The sequence below is a fragment of the Macadamia integrifolia genome, chromosome 2 (genome assembly GCF_013358625.1).
Source record: "Macadamia integrifolia cultivar HAES 741 chromosome 2, SCU_Mint_v3, whole genome shotgun sequence".
Classification (NCBI taxonomy): Eukaryota; Viridiplantae; Streptophyta; class Magnoliopsida; order Proteales; family Proteaceae; genus Macadamia; species Macadamia integrifolia.
In genome coordinates, this window is record NC_056558.1 from 25,146,815 (window position 1) to 25,169,832 (window position 23,018).

The following is a 23,018-nucleotide window of genomic DNA, read 5'->3' on the forward strand; positions in this document are numbered from 1 at the left end:
CCGAGCGGACCTGACTAAAGGTCTTCACCTCGGTTGGGAGCTCAGGCAAAGGCCGAGCGGACCTGACCAAAGGTCTTCACCTCAGTTGGGAGCTCAGGCAAAGGCCGAGCGAACCTACCAAAGGTCTTTACCTCGGTTGGGAGCTCAGGAAAAGGCCGTGCGAACCTGACCGAAGATCCCTACCTCGGTTGGGAGCTCAGGCCGAGGCCGAGCTAACCTGACCGAAGGTCATTACCTCGGTTGGGGCTCAGGCCGAGGCCGAGCGGACCTGACCGAAGGTCCTTACCTCGGTTGGGAGCTCAGGTCAAGGCCGAGCAGACCTGACCGAAGGTCTTCACCTCAGTTGGGGGCTCAGGCCGAGGCCAAGCGGACCTGACAGAAGGTCCTTACCTCGGTTGGGAGCTCAAGCAAAGGCCGAGCGGATCTGATGAAAGGTCCTTACCTCGGTTGGGAGCTCTAGCCGAGGCCGAGCTGACCTGACCGAAGGTCTTCACCTCGGTTGGGGGCTCAGGCTGAGGCCGAGCGGACCTGACCGAAGGTCCTTACCTCGGTTGGGAGCTCAGGCAAAGGCGGAGCAGACCTGACCGAAGGTCTTTACCTCGGTTGGGAGCTCAGGCCGAGGCTGAGCTGACCTGATCGAGGGTCCCTACCTCAGTTGGGAGCTCAGGCCAAGGCCAAACTAACCTGACCGAAGGTCCCTACCTCGGTTGGGGGCTCAGGTCGAGGTCGAGTGGACCTGACCGAAGATCTCGGTCACAAGTAGAATTAAAGCCGAAGCCGAAGCCGAAGCAGAAGGAATAAGGCCCAAGGGACGTTGATTACTCCCACAGGAAGAGCCTCCTAGAGGGAGTAAGGGGGCTCCTGATACAGCCAAATTAATTGCCCAGTAGGGTAAGGACACGCGTCACCCACCTGGACACGTGTCGCCCACCTAATAGAGGCTGTAAGGATTCTGACCACGTCAACCGCGTGAAGAGAATATTCCCCGCAAAGGGGATAAGACATATCCGAATAGGACTCGAAAAGGAAAGGAGGCGGACCCGAGGAGGACTCTTCCACGGAAAAGAGAAACCCTAAACCCTAAGGACTATAAGAGAGGGCCGGAGAGGAGGAAAATAGGTAAGCAAATAGACCCACACCATTACTCCTGTAAAGAACTGTGCGACCAATCTCTAACTGGGGCGTCGGAGGACTAATCCCGGACAAAGGTCCGGGCCTCTGCCTTCTATGCTTGTGTAGGATTAGCTCATATGGATTTTCGGCAGCAACACATAGGGTGGGATCAATCATTTCTTAGTGTCCTATGTTTGGGCATATAAGTCATGCTCTCGAGTGGATCTTTTTTTTCCACATGTATATTGTTATAAAGGAAAAAGAAAGCTGCTTGGTCACTAAACCGTAAAACCGTTTAGTAAATGGTTCAATTCTGGTTTCAAGTTTAAGATCGATTAATAAACGGGTTGGTACAATTTTAACCATTTAACCCATCAATTTCAAACCAAATCGATATCGTGAAAACTAAACCGTTTACACTGTCAAAACCAACCCATTTAACCCGTATAACGATTTAATAGAATAAAGGATTAACTGATGTGCTTTCAGTGCTTCATGCTCTTTTACTTTAGAACAATAACAATATGTTGTATTCATTAGCAGTTTTGTTTGTATTTCACTTTCTCCATGTAATATTTTATTTTGCTTAGTTGTTTGGTTTTAACAAAATAAAATGAGTTTAATTTAGGGAAGAATTAAGGACCATAGAGGTTGTCTCTATTCAATAATTTACTCCTATTATGTAATTAAATTCTTACTTGTTCATTGCCTAATTTAATTTGATACAAGATTGAAGCATTTATCAATAAAAGTAAATTTCAGTAAGCCTACGAATAAACTAGCAAACCAATTGCTAACCGTTTAAAAACCATATGGATTAAACTACGATCAAAACCTTTTAAAATCGTGAAATCGACATCGTTTAAAAATCATGAAACTAAAACTATTTACTAAATGGCTCTGATTTCAGAAAATGCAACTGTTTAGTAAACGGTTTAGTTTTGATTTAAATCAAATAAATGTGAACTGAACTATACTGTATACATCGAAATCGAACCAATTAACGCCCTTACATTATGGCCCCTGCACCCCCACACACACAGTTGGATTAAGATTCTTTCCTATTGTTGGGACGCCCAGCATGACATCCAACAATAGGGAATACTTGGGCAGACACCCTAACACATGGCATGCATCCTCAAGTTCTTCAAGCTGTCGGATACAAGCTGAGACTCCCAGCGGCTAGAAAGGATCTGAGTCCCACAAAATTTGAGGCAAAATGTCCATCCCACCTCTTGTAAAAAGCGAAAAATCCCACTCAAGTTGATACTTCTATTAGTGCTCCCATTGTCCCCTACACTGATATGGGTGAGTTGATTGATTGCAATTGACGATTCTACCACTAAGCATAAAAAATCTAAAGCAAGCTCAAGTAAGATCCGAGCACTGTTTGAGATTGAAGGCAGTGTGATCATTTCGCACCCCAGTTGTTTGGACGTAAGAGTCACATAATCAGTCCTAAATCAACACTCCAAATCGTCCCATTTAGTAACAAAATGGATCGATTCTGGCCCAAATTAACACCCTTAAGTGTGAGGCTGCCAGGCTAGCCCTATTCTGGTAAAGTGCAAAGAATATCAAATTACCATCCTCCCGCCGGTCACTACTAACACAGTAGAAACATGAAACCTGAAATATGCTCACGGCACAATGCACAAGTGGGGTAGTCCCGGTAGTGGGCGTCGTACGTGTAGAGTCTTTAGGTGCGCAATGCGCACAAGCGCGCACCATTGACACCCTCACTTATTAAATACCAACAAACTATTCATTTCTCTTTTTAACTGTGGGGTTCGGTTCGCAATAGTATTCCATTTCTGGGCTGGCTGGCCTGAGCCTGAGCTGAGCCGGAGCCTGACTCTATCATGGACGCAATAGAAATCCGATTCGGATTCTTCAGGTCTGGTCGGTCACCGGGATTTCTCACACAATTGACTTCTCCATGTCGATCCTTTTCCTTGCTTTCTCTCTGTAGCTTGTGTTGTTTCATTAATTTTTTATACAGTCATTATAAAAGCTGAGGTTGCGTTTAATCTCTTCTCTGTCGTTGTAGAACAGAGAGGCTATGTGACAGTCTCTGAAGTTGCTGAAGCTCTAAATAGAAACGATGGTGATGATCGGAGAGTTTTTGGTAAAGATCTCCTGCTCATTTCGCCATTTTTATGGTTATTTAGCTTGTTAAATTTAAGTCCATTTGAAACAGAGATCGAGATCCAGAAGCAACATTTCTTCTTTTCTTTCTCCTCTTATTCTTTTTGGTTGTTGGGTTTGACTCATTCTGGGTCGGTTTCAGTTAAATTGGGGGTTTGAATTGGCAATTGTAGTTGAACTGTTTTCTATTTTCGTGGGTTGGTGATGGGCAAGTTTTTTTCTAGCGTCTTGAGATAATTTTTTAAGTGTCTGAGTTTGGAATTGAAACCCTAGAAATGATGTTCGTCGATCAGTTTTATCCTTCTGGAGAGGGGTTTTGTAGTTTTGTTTGATCAAATTGAAACTTGAAAGTCAACTTAAATCTTTACGGAATTCCCAAAGTCGAAACCCCCTTCCCTTGTTTCGAATCCCAAGTGGGCCAAGTCCGATGAATTATGGCAACAAGGATTTGCGGAATTGTTGTTCTTCCTGATCTCTCTCTTTATCCATATCGTTGTTCTGACAAGTGGGTGTCCTGGATTGAGGTCTGAAGTCTATATCTTACGTGTAGCGCTTTATTGGGAATCGGGTTTGGTGCTTTCTGGTTTTTCGGGATGGAGTTGGATATAGAGGAAGCTGTTAGAGCCAAGGAGAATGCTGAGAGGAGATTCGCTGAGAATGATTTCGCAGGAGCGAAGAAATATGCAATTAAGGCCCAAAAATTGCATCCTGAATTGGAGGGCATCTCCCAAATGCTGGCCACGTTTGATGTTTATGTTGCTTCTCAGGTTCAGATTAATGGTGAAACTGATTTTTATTCGGTTCTTGGATTGAATCCATTAGCGGATGATGACACTGTTAAGAAACAGTACAGGAAATTGGCAGTGATGCTTCATCCAGACAAGAACAGAAGTGTTGGAGCTGAAGGAGCATTCAAGCTTGTGTCAGATGCGTGGACACTGTTATCAGACAGTGTTAAAAGGACTTCTTATGATCTCAGGAGAAACAGTGAATCCTCGACTGTGGTCAACCCCACCAACTCTACAGTTCAAAACACCAAGGTTAAGGGTGGTTTGAAGTCCAAGAACTCTCAAAACAGGTCAAAGCTTCGAACTTTCTGGACTGTGTGCACCTCATGTCGAGTGCAGTATGAATATCTCCGGAAGTATGTGAACAAGAGACTATCTTGTAAGAACTGCCGGAGAACCTTCGTGGCAGTAGAAACAGGGAAGCCTCCGGAAAACAGTTCTGTTCCTTTATGTTCTTGGCCCATTTTGCCTGAAAATGTCCATGGAAGTCATGGGTTCAGTGGGTTGACATATTTTCCGGCCAGCACCATAGTTTTCACAGGGACTGGGTTCGGGGGATTCCATTCTGGTGTGGGCTACGAGTATCCTAATATGGCTTTCCAGTGGAGTCCTTTCCCTGGAGCCCCTGCTGCTGGGTTTGCAGGTGTTCATGGACCAACAACAACAGCTCCTTCTCTATCTCCATCTCCATCTCCATCTTCAGCTCCATCTGCTGGCAGTGTTCATCAGCCCAGCAGCAACAATGTCAAAAGACACAGAGAGAAGATCAAGGCAGCAGCCAGGGACAAGGATCGTACAGCAAATGGCAGTGCAATGGGTGCCAAAGCTTCCAAAATGTTTTCTGCCTCCATTGACCCTACAACCTCTGGTAAAAGTGATAAGCATGAAAAGAAAAGGAAGATTGATGAAGGCACCTCCATGAACGGGAACCAAGAAGAAAAGAGAACCAGAACTGTGGCTTCAGAAACAAAAACAGCTAATGGGGTTGGAAACATCACACAGGATGCAAAGTCCTCCCGCAGAGTTGAGGCTCCAAATAAACGTTGCTCGGCTGCACCGGCATTTGATGCCCGGCAACTGCTCATTAACAAGGCCAGGACAGAAATCCGGAAGAAATTGGAAGAGATGAAAATCGCTGCAGCTGCAGCGGCGGCGGCGGCGGCGGCAGCTGAAAAGCCAATTGGTGAGAACTCTGAAGCCCAGCTACCAGTGAGGGCCATTGCTGATCAGGGTGGTCGCGCTGATAAATCACAGACAAACAAACCTGGACCTGGGTCCATCTCTATAAGCGTTCCTGACCCCGACTTTCATGACTTTGACAAGGACAGATTGGAAGAATGCTTCAAACCGAAACAGATATGGGCCATGTATGACGAAGAAGATGGAATGCCTCGATTGTATTGTCTGGTTCGCCAGGTAATCTCAGTGAAACCATTCAAGATTCGCATTACTCACTTGAACTCTAAATCGGACAGTGAATTTGGCTCTGTGAATTGGGTGGATTCTGGGTTTGTCAAATCCTGTGGACATTTCAGAACATCGGGTACTGAGGATATTGAGTTGGTGAACATCTTCTCCCATGTTCTTCCCCATGGAGCCAAGGCCGGCAGGGGAGGTTGCGTTCGAATTTTCCCTAAGAGAGGTGATATCTGGGCTGTTTACCGGAATTGGTCTCCGGATTGGAACAGCAAAACCACAGACGAAGTGAGGCACCAGTACGAAATGGTGGAGGTTCTGGATGACTACAGCGAAGATCTTGGCATCTGTGTCACTCCACTCAGCAAATTGAATGGTTTCAAGACGGTATATCGGAAGAATAGTGATCAGAAAGCAGTCCGATGGATTCCTCGCAGAGAGATGTTGCGATTTTCACATCAGGTACCATCGTGGTCGCTCCAAGGAGAAGTCAGTGCTAACATGCCTGATGGATGCTGGGATCTGGACCCAGCAGCGACCCCGGAAGAGCTGCTTCAATGTGCAGGTCTAATGGAAACAAGGACTATTGATGATAAACAACCTGAATAACCGTTTGGATGGATTAGATTTGGGAAATGTAGAAGAGGTTTGTATACACTTTTTGGTTGGCTGATGTTCAAAAAAAATTGACAGCCAAAAGACACTGAGGAATTGATCATTCATGTAACGCGAAACTCAGGGATGATTTACTTACTAATGGATTGGGTTCATTCTGAATTATTCGTATTTGTGTTTTAAAAATCGATTTGAATTAGTAGCCGGATATTTAATTGGATATGGAGTCAGAGGGCTTTTGATATCCAAACAATAATCCAATACGGATTCAGATATTGATGTGTCCGATTTTATTTGCCTCCCCATTGTCACAGGAGAGAGAGAGAGAGATACAGAGAAGTGCTGGACTATACTACTACATCAATGTAACAAGGAACTCGGTCCAATTTAATATTATGAGAAAAAGATTGTTGCCAGGCTGCGCGTGTCCTGCACTAATGTGGGAGTTGCGTGTGTCCTACACTAATGTGGGAGTCAATGAGAGGAGGGGCCAGGTGAGGTGGTTTCACCCTCCTTGTGAGAGTGCATAGGCTGCGGCAGATATCTAAAATTATAGTAAGGGAAAAGAGAGCTTCTAGCTAGCATGTTTCTATGCCTAGAAATAGGCAAGCGTGAAAAAACTACATTGCCCTTTGTCCCATGTGCTGAAAATGCCTCCATGCGACTTTCCATTGGTCTACACATTGGCGTACTGGCCACAAAAGCAGATGGCATTATCTTGCCTTATATATGATTATGAAAATAAGAAATCTAAAAAGGCAATGTGGTCCCTACACCAAACATTGGGGGATGCAAAATGACCACCCCACCCCCATGAAAAGAAAAAATCCTACTAATGTTGATGCTTTCACACGCTTCTCCATTGGCCACATTGCCTTTGATGGAACCCTCTCCCTATAATTATTTAAGAACTTAGGTGTCATGTCTCATGGGGGAGGGTTCTTTGTGAAATTGGCATAAAGGAGCGCACCAATGAGGTGTGACAAAATGATATCATACATAGGAGGGTAACGAGGTCATTTCTTGTGGAGACAGATAGGCAAAATTGCTAGTGTACCCCCACCCTAGCGGCTCAAAAAACCTTTTCCATGTATTACATGTGAGAAAAAGAAGCATGCACCTCCCCCTTATGCAGATTCCAATATAACCCTCACACATATTAAATGGTGAGGCTCTTTCCATGTGAACCCCATATGGATGATACCATTCACTTAGACCCTCATTGGAGTAGTGTCAAGATTACTTCTTACACTAGCATCATGGAAACCTCCACCATTATGTATTTGTATGATTACTTATATTCATATAAAGTAAAAATAATTGTGCATTACTTTTGTATTTTATATATATATATATATATATATTTCTAGACTAGACTAAATTATGTAATCAATATTATCAGATTTGAATTTGGATATCCGACTCCTTCGAAGATACAGAATCGGATACACAGTTGAAATGGTCATTGGATATTATGTGATTTGAATTTGGAATACCTGTTCAAGCTGCTGATCTGTTGCATGCTGAACCAAGCTTTAGCAAACCCAAACAAACTACAGCTTCAAAAATTGTCCATTGGTTAGTTGCACTTCTCTCATTTTAATCAACCTCTTCAAAATAAAAATGGCCTACATAAACTGATTCAGTTTCATTCTCCCAGGACCATGTAGGAGCAATCTAATCACAAAAATATGTCCTAATAATCTCTACAAAGCTAAAGCTGAGTAGCAAAAGAATAAATGACATCCTTAAAGCAAATAATTACATCGTACATACCCAGTTAATGTGCATAATTTCATAATCATGTATATGTAGAGTTCCCCTGTAGGGTGTCTAAACAATGTTTGAAAAAAATATTAATAAAATTAGAAAAGAAAGAAAAGATGATGTTGAGGACACAGGGTATATCACATGAGAAGCAAAAAAAAAAAAAAAAAAAATGTTTGCATTCGTACATACACACGGTTACTTTCTCCTCTCTCAAAATCGGATGCTCCACGACTGGGTTCTCATACAATAGGAAGCATGGATATTACAGTGAGGTATCACATCGTACAATGCAAGAATGGGCCTTCTAGGGAACATCTGGACTACGTGATGGAAACACCTACTTAGACAGGAATTGGTGGCGCCGAAGAAACTCTCACCAGTTGTGCAGTTCAGCAGCAATGCTTTTTACCATTGGGTGGTATGCTGTGTGTATATGCCTTCTAGCTTTAACTGAACCCGGTTCACCTAGCCACTCCTCATATAAGCTCTTTATCAGGGGATTTTCAAAAGGATTGGCAATGAAAACCTGTGAATTCAACAATTCCATAAAAATTTAGTAACCGGGAATTTAGAATAGATGTATGCATGTGCACATGCAAGTGTCCAGAAAACCTTTACAAGACATTATATGTTCCCTCTATATTAGTCTGATAAATAGATTAATGCAATAAGTTATAGGAGACACAAGCATCGTATTTCGTCCATGTGACAACTCAGGAAACTTATAATAATTTAAATAATGCCTTGAAAACTTTGACAGAGTAAAAATGTTTGAGAAATCCAGAACTCCAAAGAAGACTTACATCCTCCATATATACTACTTCTAACAACTGAATTAAATCCTTGGCAGATTGGCCGGCCACCGGTTTGATTTGACCTCCACCATTCAAACAACCTGTTAGTCAAAGTAAATAGCAGTTATTCCACTACCAAACCAGCAGCTTCAATCAGGAAGACAGACTCTAATTTGGTACAAATACAAAAAAGAAACAAAAGAAGTACCAGAAGGACATGCCATGACCTCCAAAAAGTGATAATCGCACTTCCCAATTTTAATTTTTCTCACAATATTCTGCAGGTTCCGGAAGCCATAACAAAGTGCAAATTTCAGTACTGGTTTTCCTTCCACCTGCATTGAAGGCAAATAGTTTCAATCATTAGATACACTTGAGCATCACACAAAAATCCTTGAAACCCAACTTAAATTGGTGGGTTTCTCCATTGTAAGCTATAAAAGTTGGGATCTCATAAACAGCAGGTCCGTTAGGAACTACAAGTGGAAGGAGAATTTGAATGTTTAGATCACTCTAGAATATTTCTTCTGTCAAGCATATTCCAGAACTGCAAAGTGGGGCTACGGATTCGTACATTATGACCCTCCCCAGACCCCACAGTGGCGGAAGCCTCATGCACTGGGTATGCCCTTACTCCAGAACTGCAAAATGGGGCCAACTGCGGCATGCCCAGAATTATAGAATTGGTCTTGGTCCAAACTATGAATTATGAGAATTTTGGGGTGTAACTCTGGAATTTTTTCCCCCTCTTAGACTCTTAGTTAATTCTGGAACTGTCACACCAGATCTAGAATTAAAATTGTATCCAAATGTAGATTCAATAGGTTACTTCTGGGCCTAGAAAAAATCCAAATGATGTGCTCATCCCCTAACTGTTCGAGTACTTTATTATTGGTAGATTAGTGTTCTTCAGGTCTCACAGACAGGTCACAATTTTCTCATATAGAATAATGAAAGAAGTGATCAACTTACTTCAAGATTAAATTCTCGGAAATCAGAATTCCGTATTATTTTGAAGTCAAGAGGGCCTTCAATTTCTTTTCCAAAAATCACTTTAGCAGCATACCGAAATATTGTTTCTGCATAACCACCAGAGCTTCCGTTGACTCCATAAAGATGTCCTCCTTCATCAACATTTGTTAGCCTGAAGGTACCATTACAGTATCAGCATCTTAGCTAGGATTAAATTGATGACATATGAAAATAATTATATTTGGATGAATGAATTCCTTACAGTCTGTCTAGAGGAGACTCTACCAATGCCTTGAAATCCACAGATTTTAACTGCAGGAGTCAGTAAACAGAACCATTCAATACCCTGATAAGAAAACATACCCCAATAGTGGCAATACAATAAAAAAGATTGAACTTACCTGTATCAAATCCAAAACCTCTCCAGTTGTCAAGACTGAATCTACCTCTGTAATACTCAGGTTTGCATCAGATTCAGGGCCATCTTCCCCCTGAGGCTCCACTGAAAACACAAAATCATCTCTAGCAGCTTCAAGCTTTTTATCATAACATGGCATCACAGTCACATGGCAGACATTATCCGGCCTATCATCAGATATGAACAAATTTTGAGTTATTAAAGAATATTAAGAGCATGAAAAAAAGCAGTTCGATGCTAAGTTGTATGTATCAGAATAAGGTCCAGCTCACACATAATATCTGACGACAGAAAATGAAGCACCACAAGTACCACAGGGAGGTGGAGAGTATGGAATCCAAAAGGAAAGCCATTAATAAAAACTAATTAAAAAAAAGGAGGGGGAGGGAGATATAGGTAATGAAGGACCACAGAAACATTTCCAGTCGCTTCTTGTCTACTGAAGATATACTGCATGTACTGAACATCAATTCCAATCAATGAATTGAACCAGCCATCCATCCAACAGTCAAAACTTAAATGTTAAAAAGAATAGACTCCAACAAATTTTGAACAAATTGAATTACCAATTTAAGCAATGCTCCGTGCAATATATTATATATCAAAAAATAAAAAAAAGGAGTATCAACATACAGACAGCAAATATACTAAAGAAGATCAGAATTCTAACTTTACAAGCACAGAATGTGTATACTAAAAAATTCAGTAACATCCCAATTACTTCATATGTATCCAAAAAAAAACCCAATTGCCTCTGTATTTTCCATTTTAAAAATATTTTTTTTGCTTTTTAAGTAAAAAATACACGACTGAAGACTCTCGAGTTAATGTCCCAACAATTAGACAACTAAGGAATCCATGCCCTCTCACTGTCTTCTTTTATTGGACCTCTTCCTGCAATTCTGCTCCTCTAGAAAACTAATATCCTTCTGGCTTGCATCATTTTTTATTGTTGCTTTCGCGCCGGGGGGGGGGGAGGCTGTCATGTGATAGTCAATTATTACAGAAAATGGATCTGAAGAAGGAAAGCATACTAATCACCATCTGGAAATTGTTTTTTGAATTACAGCCCGATTTCTGGCACCTCCCTTTTTCTCTTCAAGCTTTCTCTATACCTGTATAGTTGAAAAGTCAGCTTTTTTACTTTTCTTAGATTAGTGGAAAAGATATAGAATCCACGTTGAGCTATTTTAAGCTTCAAAATAATGCTCATATCCTTATGAAGGAATTCGGTTGACTAAGTTGAGCGTAAGCTGAGATTTATAGGGGAAGCTCAAAACACAAAACCTCCAATCCACAGTTTCAACTCAAACAGTAAAACCATTTCAAATCATAAAATCTTCTAATACGAAAATATCATAGATTGCAAAGGGAGATGGATGATAAAGCACTAACTTGAATCCCATTTTCTGACAAATGTGATGTTTGATAGTAGCCCCAATTGCTTGCTGGGGACTCTTCACGGAGGAAATATAAGGCAGAATATAAGATCCAAGTGTTTTTTCAGCATAGCATATCCAACCTGAAAGACAAAAATTATCACCTACATTAGCATCTCATGACAAAAATCGGATAGAATAAATTGAACACTAGGAAACAATCTAGCTGCATAAGTCTAACTGATTGCTATGATATCTGAAAATGTACAAAATCTTGAAATACATATTTTGTCCATGGTATTTTCATGGATAGGCAAAGGCCACAAAACATAAGGACTGACATTTTGAGATGTCAATCACACAGAACTAAAAAACAATTGAATACCCTATAGCTCATATCTCAATTGGTTGACACACTTGAGCAAAAGACCATGTCACGTGCTGCATGGACGGATAGTCTTGATAAAACATTAAACTTACTTCCAACTTTGATTCTCTGGGTCCTCACATTTCCATTCACACCCAAGTAAACTGTTTGCAGAAAGGCATTTCTAAGATGTATAATTAGTTAATTAGTTTTACAATCAGCTACAAAATAAAGGCGGACCTCCGCGCAACAGTAAGGTTGCTTTATTGCGACCTAGTGTTGTGGGCTCGAGTTGGGGAACAGCCTATCCCCGAAGCGAGGGTGAGGCTGCATACATTATGAACCTCCCCAGACCCCACAATGGCAAGATCCTCATGCACTGGGTAAGCCCTTTTTAAACAGCTACAAACTCTGCCAATCTGTACACATCATATACTACCAATAAGAATTATTCCCAACAGCGTAGTAGCTACCTTTAAGGGGCAAAACATTTCACTCCCATTTTTAATCCCTTCCTCACTCAAGTATATCTTTCTAGAGTAGATGTGATGGGGGGCCTTAGGGAAGAAAGGAAGAATCACACAAAGGGAAGGGAGGAAATTCACACGACCAAGCATAACCACAAAGTTCACTCAAAATAATTAATTCATCATTCAAATCATTCTCCCCATGTCCATCGACTACAGCCAATATAAAGAAAATAAAGACATGAAATTAGAAACTCTATTAACATAGTATCTAGCCTAAACTAGGAAATAACCATAAAAGGAAACTAATGCAAAGGAAATAAATTCTAACTTCTACATTCAAATCTGGAAAATAAAAGGCATGAAATAAAAGACTAAATAACTACTAATTTTATTTCCAACCCTTACTGGACCAAAACCCTGGGCTGGACTAAAACCCTGGTTTAGACCGGTTCTTCTTGGCCCTTGGCTTCCACAGTCGGTCATGCTGGTCCAACCAGGTAAGTGCAGTTGTATCTGCATCAACTCTCCCCTTCTGAAAAAGAACTCAACTCTGTTGAGTTTGGATGAGGTCCAAGAATGCCGTCAGAATCGATGCGCTTGATGAGAAAAGTACCAACTGTCTTCTTGAGCCTAAGAGGGGGAAGATCATTTCCTGAAAGGAACTTCATCTCGAGGCCACAGTGTTGAAAAGAGTATGTATTCTCATAACCACAGTGCTTGGCTTTCTTGTCGAACAACCATGGGCGCCCCCAGAAGAATGTGACAGACTTTCAGAGGGAGAACATCACACTGAACCTGATCAATCAGTCCACCAATGGAATAGGTGAACAAACACCTTTCATAAATTTTCAAATTATTGTTGTTCACCCACCCAACCTTGTAGGGGTTCGGATGAGGCTCAGTTTTCAAATCCAACTCGTGAACAGCATCTTCAGCAACAACATTGGTACAACTTCCGGGATCAATCACCATATTACATAAACTGTCATTGCATCGCACCCAGGTCTGAAAGATATTGTTACGATGCCAATCATCCTCCTTGGGAATCTTCTGTGTAGTCAAAAGAGAACGAATCACATAGAACGGTTGAGGCTCACCATCACTGTCCCCATCATTGATCTCATTAGGCTCACGATCACATTCAGCCTCCAGATGTACTGTACCTGTTTTCAGTTGCTCTTCTAGTGCATAGAGTATAAAATTGTCCTCGTCAATGTATGCTAACAACCGGTTAGGACATTGATTAGCTCCAGTGTTTTAAGTATCGGTACGTATCGTACCGTATCGGCCGATACATATTGGTATCGGTCATCATTGGTACAATACTTACCGATATGCTACAGGGAATTTTTGGATAAGTTAGGCATATCGTAGTTTCGGTGTATCGTAGTGTATCGGTACCGATACATACAATACTACCCATAGTTGTCACGGCGTCAAATCGATCCAAGGCAGTGGAAGAGTGGCTAATCAATTTGATGATGAATCGCCCATTATGGCGTTGCCATGGCGGTCAAATGGCCCATGTGTCATTTTTTATTTTCCTTATTTTCTAAAGTTATTTAGTATGCTACTTTTTTATTTCCCCTCTTCTCTAAAGTTATTTAGCATGCTATAAGCCTACAATATATACCCTATAACATATAAAACCAACATTAAGTAACATCAAATCATCAGAAATCAATATAGCCCTATCAAAATCACTTTGCATTTTACAAAAAATCGACCGCCTAGTGAATCAGGGGTGACCTGACGTCCATGGCGGTGCCATGGCGACGCCTACCAGCCAGTGACGACCGCCATTTGTGAGTCACGTAAATCGTAGCACTGCCATGAAAATTTTCCGCCAAGACGCCAAATCGCCACCTTGGCGACGCCATGACAAATGATACTACCAATATGAACTTTTGAACAAACAAATAAATTCCTTTCAGTATCGGTACGTATCGATGAGTATCGGTATAGTATCGTACAGTATCGATCGATACGTACTGATAAGGTACGATACGTGTTCTTTTAAGTGAGAAATGGTCATTTTTTGGTTTTGTTTCAAAACCATCTCTCTTCAGCCTTTCCACCCAACGCTGTTAGGGATATGCCCACACTCCTATAGTTGGTTTTGATAATAGAAAACATATGAAGGTTTTTTACAATTTTCCTTCAAGTATTGTTTTGTAGAGACTTCATATCAAAGATCGATTTTGGTGAATGAAAGGAATAAATGAAGATTGAAGTCATCAAATGAAGAGTATCAACAAGTTGGCATCAATGCTTGAAGAAGATATCAAAAGAATTTAAGCTTCAAGATGTCAAGACATAAAGCTCAAAGACATGGAATTGCAAACAAGAAGAAAAGAAGATGAAGTGCCAAAGAGTGGAAGGTTCAAGTGAAGAAGAAGACCACTAGGATAGATTGGTCATTTTTAATGTAATTTGAAACTTCCACATATATATATATATATGCACTCACCACAAGCATGTGCATTGCATTATACTAGAATGACCATAGAGCATACCTTGACCAAGTATGGAGAGTCTCTAAGTGGTGAGGAACATATTAGGAAAAATGTGTTCTAGTGAAATTCTGTGAAAACCACATTAACCTGACTTAAGGGTATTTTTGATAATCTTAGAGTCGGTATCAGGAGATGAAACCCTCATAGAAGTTGTAGGAAATCAAGTCATGATTTCAACGCAACTGATTTTAGGTCATTCCGAGGTCGGACCAGAAAGTTATGATCATAACACTAACGATTGGTCAGTATGACAGGGTTCTGTCAAAACAGTCGGTCATGTTGGCGGTCGACCGGCTGGAAGCCCCGGTTGATCGGAATTGTCCAAGACCATAGATGGTCGACCAGTAAAAAGTCCCGGTGGACCGATGACTACCTGGAAGTGCCCCAACGGCTATATTTTGCTATAACGGCTCTTTCCGGTCGACTGGCTACTGATGGCGGTCGACCGATGGTCCCAGAATACAACTGTTAGAGCCTGATTTCCTACCTAAAATGCTCTCCTAAGCTCACCTATAAATACCTCTAATGCTACTCAATAAAAAACAATTAATCCCAACTTTAAAGAAGCATTATTTGAGCATTAGAAGTGAGAATTGGTCTACACCATCTCTTGAGTTCAAGTTCTTTATTTTACATTCAAGAGGAACTCAAGACCATCTACAAGTCTTCATCTACATCTTGGCATTTACATTACAAGCATCAAGAAGACTTCAAAATGTGCATTCATTCTATCATCACTACATATTTCATTTGCACCACACTGGAGGTAATTCTCTTTTATTCCACTTCTCCATTTTCTATTTTACATTAAGTCTAGACTGTACTTAGGCTTGTGTAAGGACTCTCTCATCTTTAAGAGATTGTAAGGACCTTCTTATCCTTAAAAGAGTGTTAGGTGCCTCTCTACTTGCAAAGGAGATTGTAAAGGTGCCTCTCTGCCTGTAAAGGGGATTTGTAAGGATACTCTTATCCGTGAAAAAGATTGTAAAGGTTTTCTTCCCTACCTACCGTAGTGAAAGGGAGAACTAGTGGAATACCTTACAAGAGGATTCTTGTAGGGAGTGGACTAGACTCGGATTGAGTCGAACCACTATATATCTTGTGATGTGTAATTGTGCCTATTTTACTTATTTCGAATCGTTTTTAATTTGCAATCACACTGGGAACCTATACATTGAAAAGAGTTAAAATTTCTACTAGTATAACCTATTCACCCCCCCTCTAGGTTATTTCAAACTCTTTTCTCCATCTCTCTTCTTCTTTTCCCCTTGATTCAAAGCATTGAAAACTCCAATTGAAGGATTGAAGGAAATATTGTGGATTTGCATCTTGCAAGCAAGGAAAAAAGTTCTTGTTCTTGAGGAACCATCTCTTGAATAGTAAGTTCTTGTACATTTACACACTTTTTTCAACTTTATGCTAAAATTATCAAGTTTTTTTACAAATCTAAGATTCATCATACTTAGAATCACATTTTTTGCATCATTATCACATGAAATCGCTAGATTTATAAGGATTCAAATAAGGGTTTCAATTTTTTTTCAAATTTCTTAGATCTACTCATGCTCAATGGTTAAAAATGTTTAGATTTTTTATATGTTATATAAAAACAAGTATTTTACAACTTCTACGAAAATTTTTTATTTTTCTCAAAAATTTGTATTTTTTTTTAATTCTGAAATTAACTAAAAAAATAAAAAGAAGAAAAATACAAAAAAGAAAAGAAAAGAAAAGAAAATGTAGTTCATTCAATTCTTAAAAATAATGTTTTAACTTATAGTTACTAAATACATGATTTGAAATGAAACCCACACTTTTTCCCCAGAAAAATGAGAGTTTAAATTTTTTTTCTATTTCTTAGATCTATTCAAATTTATTAGTTCACAATATGTGGATTTTTTATATGTTCTTTAAAAACAATTAATCTTCAACTTCTATAAAAAATTTTAATTTTTCTAAATATTTTTTATTTTTTTTATTTCAAAAATTAATTAAAATACTAAAAAAATACAATTTTTTTAGAAAATTCAGTTCATTTTATTTTTTAAAAAAATTATAAATTACTTGGCCAATGACCATGATGCGAAATTATATGCACATTTTTTCCCAAAAAAGTGTGTATTTCAATTTTCAAGTTTATGTAAATTAGGAAAAAGACAAAAAAATCTTTTTTTTTTTCTTTTCTTTGGATGCATTTTGTTTTAGTTTCTAAAAAAATGCTATTATTTACTAAATACTAAATCAATAAATATGCATATTAAGTTTCATTATGTATTTATGTAGGAAGATGGCGCCTCAAGAACAGTCTAGGGATATTGGATGGGCTACAGCCGAGAAAGTACAAGGCAATAGATTGTGGACAAAATGCAACTACTCTGATACTACCCACCTAGGAAGTGGAATTACTAGATCAACATTTGGTTGGAGGATTTCTAATGTTGCCGAGTGTACAAAGTGCCCAAATGAAGTAAGCAAAGCAATGAGGAAGCACTTAAGTGGAAGTAGAGATAAAGCAAAAAAAAACTGTTGAAGATGAGGATAGATTGGTTGAGAATCTAAGGGATCATGAGGATTATGAAGGATCCGATATGGAGGCAGAGGATGAAGATCAATAGCTTGCACGAGCGATGCATATTTCAAGGGAGGAAGCAAAAGAAAAACAATGGATAGCAGAACAGCTAAGAAGAAGACAATCTGTAGGACCTAGACATGGTGGCCCGATGATTTATGAACAAGGTTCTGGCTCTAGAAGTCGTCCAAGTGTAGATATTGCATGCTCTGTGAAGGGCATGTTTGATAAATTCGCCTCCAGTGGTAAAGGCAAGGGGAAAAAGAGCCCAGAAATTAGAGATATGAGAAATGTACCATACAAACATCATGATGAAGGGCAACAAAGGATTGAAGAGGCTTTGCAACCAAAGACATTGAGTAAGAAAATTGGGAAAGCAATCTCTAGGCGGTTCCACAGTTCTATGATTCCACCTCACAAAGCCAAAGATCCGTACTTCAAGGCTATGGTCAAGGAGATTTAGGCATGTGGGAAAAATGTGAAGCCACCCACACCTCATGAAATTGCTGGGTCATACTTAAATGCTATTGTGAAAGAGGTGGATGAATATATTGAAGAGTTTAAATACAAGTGGCCTGAATATGGAGTGACCATCATGTGTGATGGGTGGAGTGGACCGACTAGGATGTCTATCATCAATTTTCTCATATATTGTGATGGGAAAACATATTCCATAAGTCTTTCAACGCATCCTCAGATATCAAAGACTCAATGTATTTGTTTAAATTAATGGATGAAGTTGTTCAGAACGTTGGGTCAGATAATGTTATCCAGATTGTGACTGATAATGCCGCCAATTTCAAAAAGGTTGGTATCTTACTTATGGTGAAGTATCCCACCCTATATTGGACACCTTGTGCAGCCCATTGTATTGATTTGATGTTCAAGGACATTAGTGAAATGAACAAAGTGCACACATTGGTTTCTAACGCCAAGATGATCACCAACTTCATCTACAATCACAGCTGGGTGTTGGCATTGATGAGAAAGTACATAAAAGGAGACTTGGTGAGGCCCACAACAAAAAAGTTTGCAACAAATTATATTGCACTTGATAGTCTTCAAAAATGGAAGGAAGGGTTGGTTAAGTCATTCACCTCTAATGAGTGGTTCAGTAGTAGATATGCAACCACTGAAATTGAAAAAGTTGTTCAAGACCTAATCACCTCAACAAAGTTTTGGGAAAGGGTATACCGACTTACTAAGATTATGCAACCACTATTTGTGATACTTAAAGTAGTTCATGATGATAAGGCACAGATGATAAGTGCATTGTATGGAAGTTGTCAAACAGAAGATAAAAGAGGAGAACCCAAAGTCATTAAAGGCATTTTTTAAGATTATAAATCGTCAATGGGAAACTAATTTGGTTCAAGACCTTCATTGGGCAGGTAATTTCTCAATTAAATTTATAAATGATTTTATTAGCAATTTAATATACTTAATCGTTAACAATAAATAATATGTAACCATGTGCAGCCTATTATTTGAATCCGGTTCTTCACTACACAAACAATTTAAGGTTTAGGAAAGATTTGATGGAATCTTTGAAGGATGTTATCAGGAAGTTAGCTCCGAATATTGATTCGGCCAAAGATGCAGTTGAAGAGGTTAGTAATCTACAAAACTTAAATATTGATTAATATTTAATACATTGAGTGGCATATTATATGTTAATACCTTTATAGGTGAAGCACTTCTAGGAGGCCACTCGTGGGTTTGCTGATCATTAGCCACCCGTGTTAGAGGAACACAATGCCTTGGTAATTTAGGTTTAATCAGCTATCCTTGTATATCAAATCATTTCAAACTCCTAATGTTGCAATTATCTTTGTACAGCTGATTGGTGGCTGAACTATGGATGGAGTGCTTCAAACTTGAGGCCAATCTCAATGAAAATATTATCATGCACAGCATCCTCAAGTGGTTGCGAACGTAATTGGAGTATGTTCGGATTGATACACACCAAATCTCGGAATCGTCTGAGTTATGAGAAGCTGGAGAAGCTAGTGTATGTGCACTACAACATGAAATTGAATATGAAATATTTAGAATTGGAGAAATTAGGGGATGATATTGATGTCAACCCAATTGACATCACCCACATACTCGACGAGGAAAATCCAGTTAGGGGATGGATTGAGGACACTGAAAAGGTTTTAGTGATGGACAAATTATCTGAAGATCGACGAGAAACCACACCTTATCCCATTATAGAGGACCTCATTAGAGATATGGGATAAGGCTAAGTTTTGTTGTTGTTTGTTGTTGTCATTAGAGATATAAATGAAGATTTTAAAAATATTGTTAATGAAACCCAAGCACCATCAACTATGCAAGAGGATGATGATAGCTCCGATGATGGCAATATCAGGAGGACGAGATCAGGTGTTACATATAGTGTAACTCAACCAGATAGTGATGATGATGATCAAAACAAGGATGGTGCCGATGATGATGATAATAATGACGATGATGATGATGATGATGACAATGGTGATGGTGATGGTGATGGTGATGGTGGTGGTGGTGGTGATGGCCAAACTTATGTACTGGTACATTTCACAGAGGAGGTTGCTTTTACACATGCAACCCAAGATAGTCATCATGGTGCTCAGACACAACCAAAGTCTTATAGTCGGAGGGGCGATCCCACAACCTAAGTGCTACTGATGCATTGATGAGTAGCATGGAGTCAATGAGTATTAGTTTAGATCCCGCTGGTTCCTCATCCAGACAAGGACACCATGTATCTTCAGATGCATCTTCAGACTATGGATATGGGACTTATGCAGGACAATCATTTGCCAATCCAGAGTAGTACAAAAGTTCAGATCACGCTGGTTCCTCATCCGAACATGGACACCATGTATCTTCAGGTGCTACTTCAGGCTATAGATATGAAACTTATGCAGGACCAACATTGGCCACTCCTGAGTAGTACAAAAGATTCTACAATGAATGGTAGACCCACTACCATAAATATTTCGACTGGGGTAAATATTATACCTATATTCGACAAGTGCAAAACATCATCTTAGTTGCTCCTATTGAAGAAGTTCCTAACCAAGGATTTGAAACACCACGACACTCTTCATGGCACTCATCACAGTGGCAATGGCAATGAGAAAAGAAAAAACTATAAGAAACCTCATCATTTTGAACATTTTCAACTCAATATACTTGTCTATCAATATGATACCCTCTACTTTAGTATTTATGCATTCTACATGTTATATATAACTTTTTTTAACTATTTTTTATACAAAAGTGTATAAAAATGTGTTTCTTGTCCATTTATGTGCGTATCTTAGCGTATCTCCAATACGATACAATACCTAGGGGTGTCAATCCTGAGCCCGCACCTGTAGGCCCGACCTAGCTTGACTCGCTTAAGGCCCAACCTGAACCCGCCTAGCCCGTTTATTAAACGGGCGTTTACGGTGCAAAGTTGTAGCCCGTCGGGTGCCCGATCAGCTTGACTCACTTAAGTAGCCCGTTAGAACCGACTCACTTAGCCCGACCGACCCGACCCCCTTTAGAAAAATGTTTAAATTGTAAATACCTATTCTAACACTAATACTACAAAATATGAGTAATGCTTAAATTGTAAATACCTTTTCTAAGAATCTTATCTTTCTAAATCCTAAGAAAAATGCTTAAATTGTAAAACCAATAGCTTTATCCGCTTAAAAAATGATTTTAGGGTAGGCCCGTTTAGAGCCTGTTTAGAACTGAATAGGCCCATAGCCCGTTTAAGGTAGTCCGATTAAAGCCCGACACCGACTGGCCCGATTACAAACCATACTATGCCTCCCCAAACCTAGGCACGGTGCAAGGATTTCACACCACCAGGTCCTATTAGGCCCGATCAAGACCGGCCCGGCCTGACCGATTAACACCCCTAATGATACCCTCCGATACGTATCTTAATTTTGACCGACCGATATGGCGACCGATACCGATACTTTAATCCTTGATTAGCTCCATGCCCATACCCCTTGCATTGGAAACATTGAATAGCATCCTTTGGAAATACTAAGTTCCTATCATAACCACGCTGAGATGAGTATGAATGATTAGGCCGTGAAGATGACATGTCTGAATTACGTTGAGGTGGAGAATACGGCCAGCTGGGTTGTGAAGATGCCATAGATGACGCACTAACTTGTGGTCTGCTGATTGACTTTTCCTGTGGGGATGACTGTGGCTGAATATAACTAGAACCCCTAGGAAAAACATCTGTAAATGGCCTCCGATTGTATGAGCGTTTCAGACTTTCCTCAACCTGATATGCTACTTGTACAACATGTTCCATTGTAGGCAGTTGGCTAGAGGCAACGGCAACACTAAGTTGAGGGTGCAACCCATTGCAGAATTGTACCACCAATACTTCTTCATCCTATGCAAAATCAGAATGAGTGGCCAAATAATAAAATCTAGCAACATACTCTTCAACGGTCAAATTCTCCTGTTTCAACTATACAAACCTGAGATGCATGCGTTGCTTGTAATCAGAAGGCAAGAATCTCTGGTTCATAACTTCATGCATTTCATCCCAAGTAGTGACTAAACTAATACCTCGGGTTCGGTTCTGTTGTTGTTGCTTGATCCACCAGACTCAGGCCATGCCTTTCAGTTTGGCCTCTGCAAATAGGATCTTTCGGGCCTCAATCAACCCGTACCATCTGAAGAATGTCTCTAAGCTATGAATCCAGTCAAGGTACAGTTCTGGATTGTTGTCTCCATAAAAATCAAGGATGTCCAATCTTGCTGCTCTTTCTGCTCCATCATCATATCTACCAATTCCATATGGTGGTGGAGGTGGTGGTGGTGGTGGCGGTGGCGGTGGCGGTAGCGGTGCATGATGTGGTGGCGGTGGCATAGTTTTTAAGGCATTGCTAAGGCGTCGTCTTACCAGCGCCTTGGTGTTGATGCGGTCTAAAGATGATAAGGCAGTGCTCCGCCTTATGTGAAGTGGCGCATTATGAGTTTTTTTTTTTCTTTTTTTAACACATTTTAAAATTACTTGATGAAGATTCCAAATATAGATTTCTTATTGGTAGGTGTATGGTTTTGTTAACACTTGAGATGTATGGGATCAGCTTTACTCCACTAAAAATAACCAAAACAAACAAAACAGAAACACGATTCACAAACAGGGTTTGGATTTTGTCAAGGATTTTAAGAAAGGGCTTTGAGAAGGAATCAAGGAACAAAAAAGAACCACTGCTCCAGGCCACCATTTTGCTCCGGCAGCGGTGAGCTTCATTCTTCTTTGACAGGAGTACAAATATAGTGGATGACCTTAGGGCTTAGGCACTCATTTTGGCATCATAGACGTAAGTATAATAAATACTTGTATTTTTTACGTCTTCTTTTCTTTATATTTATAATTTTGTTTCATAATTATGTATATATTATATGTTAATATGTTATGATGATTGATGATTGATGATTGATGAAGATGAACTTAGTTTATTCACTTTATTGATTTGTTTTCTTGATGAATATCTTACATTGGTATGAATATGAACATTTAGTATTTATTTTAACATATGAGTAATAGGATTCAACTAGGATTGGTTTTATAAAAAAATTACACAGGAACGCTTTAGTCAATAAGGCAACGTTTTATGCTCGCCTTATCACTAAGGCACTCCGAAAGACCCTCAAACGCCTT

At 39.8% G+C, this 23,018-nt stretch overlaps 2 protein-coding genes across 5 annotated transcripts in view; one reads left to right on the forward strand and one right to left on the reverse strand.

Moving 5' to 3' along the window:
- Positions 1-2,910: 2,910 nt before the first annotated feature.
- Positions 2,911-6,245, forward strand: LOC122071568. 3 transcript variants are annotated; one of them, XM_042635957.1, is made up of 3 exons: positions 2,911-3,010; positions 3,169-3,241; positions 3,812-6,245. In XM_042635957.1, the coding sequence occupies exon 3, from the start codon at positions 3,855-3,857 to the stop codon at positions 6,072-6,074; it is 2,220 nt and encodes a 739-aa protein (XP_042491891.1). In that variant the 5' UTR covers positions 2,911-3,010; positions 3,169-3,241; positions 3,812-3,854; the 3' UTR covers positions 6,075-6,245. The 3 variants fall into 3 exon arrangements, with proteins under 3 accessions (XP_042491891.1, XP_042491883.1, XP_042491874.1); XM_042635949.1 differs by having other exon boundaries at positions 2,913-3,010; positions 3,164-3,241; XM_042635940.1 differs by having other exon boundaries at positions 2,913-3,010; positions 3,164-6,245.
- Positions 6,246-7,801: 1,556 nt separating this feature from the next.
- The window catches only part of LOC122089122 (protein NAR1), a 35,735-nt gene continuing 20,518 nt past the window's right edge, over positions 7,802-23,018 (reverse strand). For both annotated transcript variants that reach the window (XM_042658615.1, XM_042658608.1), the window contains exons 6-12: positions 11,430-11,556; positions 10,018-10,201; positions 9,879-9,928; positions 9,617-9,788; positions 8,853-8,979; positions 8,654-8,745; positions 7,802-8,376 (exon numbers count right to left, since the gene is read on the reverse strand). In XM_042658615.1, coding sequence (XP_042514549.1) covers positions 8,224-8,376; positions 8,654-8,745; positions 8,853-8,979; positions 9,617-9,788; positions 9,879-9,928; positions 10,018-10,201; positions 11,430-11,556 — 905 coding nt within the window. In that variant the 3' untranslated portion in view covers positions 7,802-8,223. The remainder of the gene's footprint in view (positions 8,377-8,653; positions 8,746-8,852; positions 8,980-9,616; positions 9,789-9,878; positions 9,929-10,017; positions 10,202-11,429; positions 11,557-23,018) is intronic.

Coding starts and splice junctions, on each gene's coding strand:
- LOC122071568 (XM_042635957.1), top strand. CDS start 3,855: ATGGAGTTGGATATAGAGGAAGCTGTTAGAGCCAAGGAGAATGCTGAG.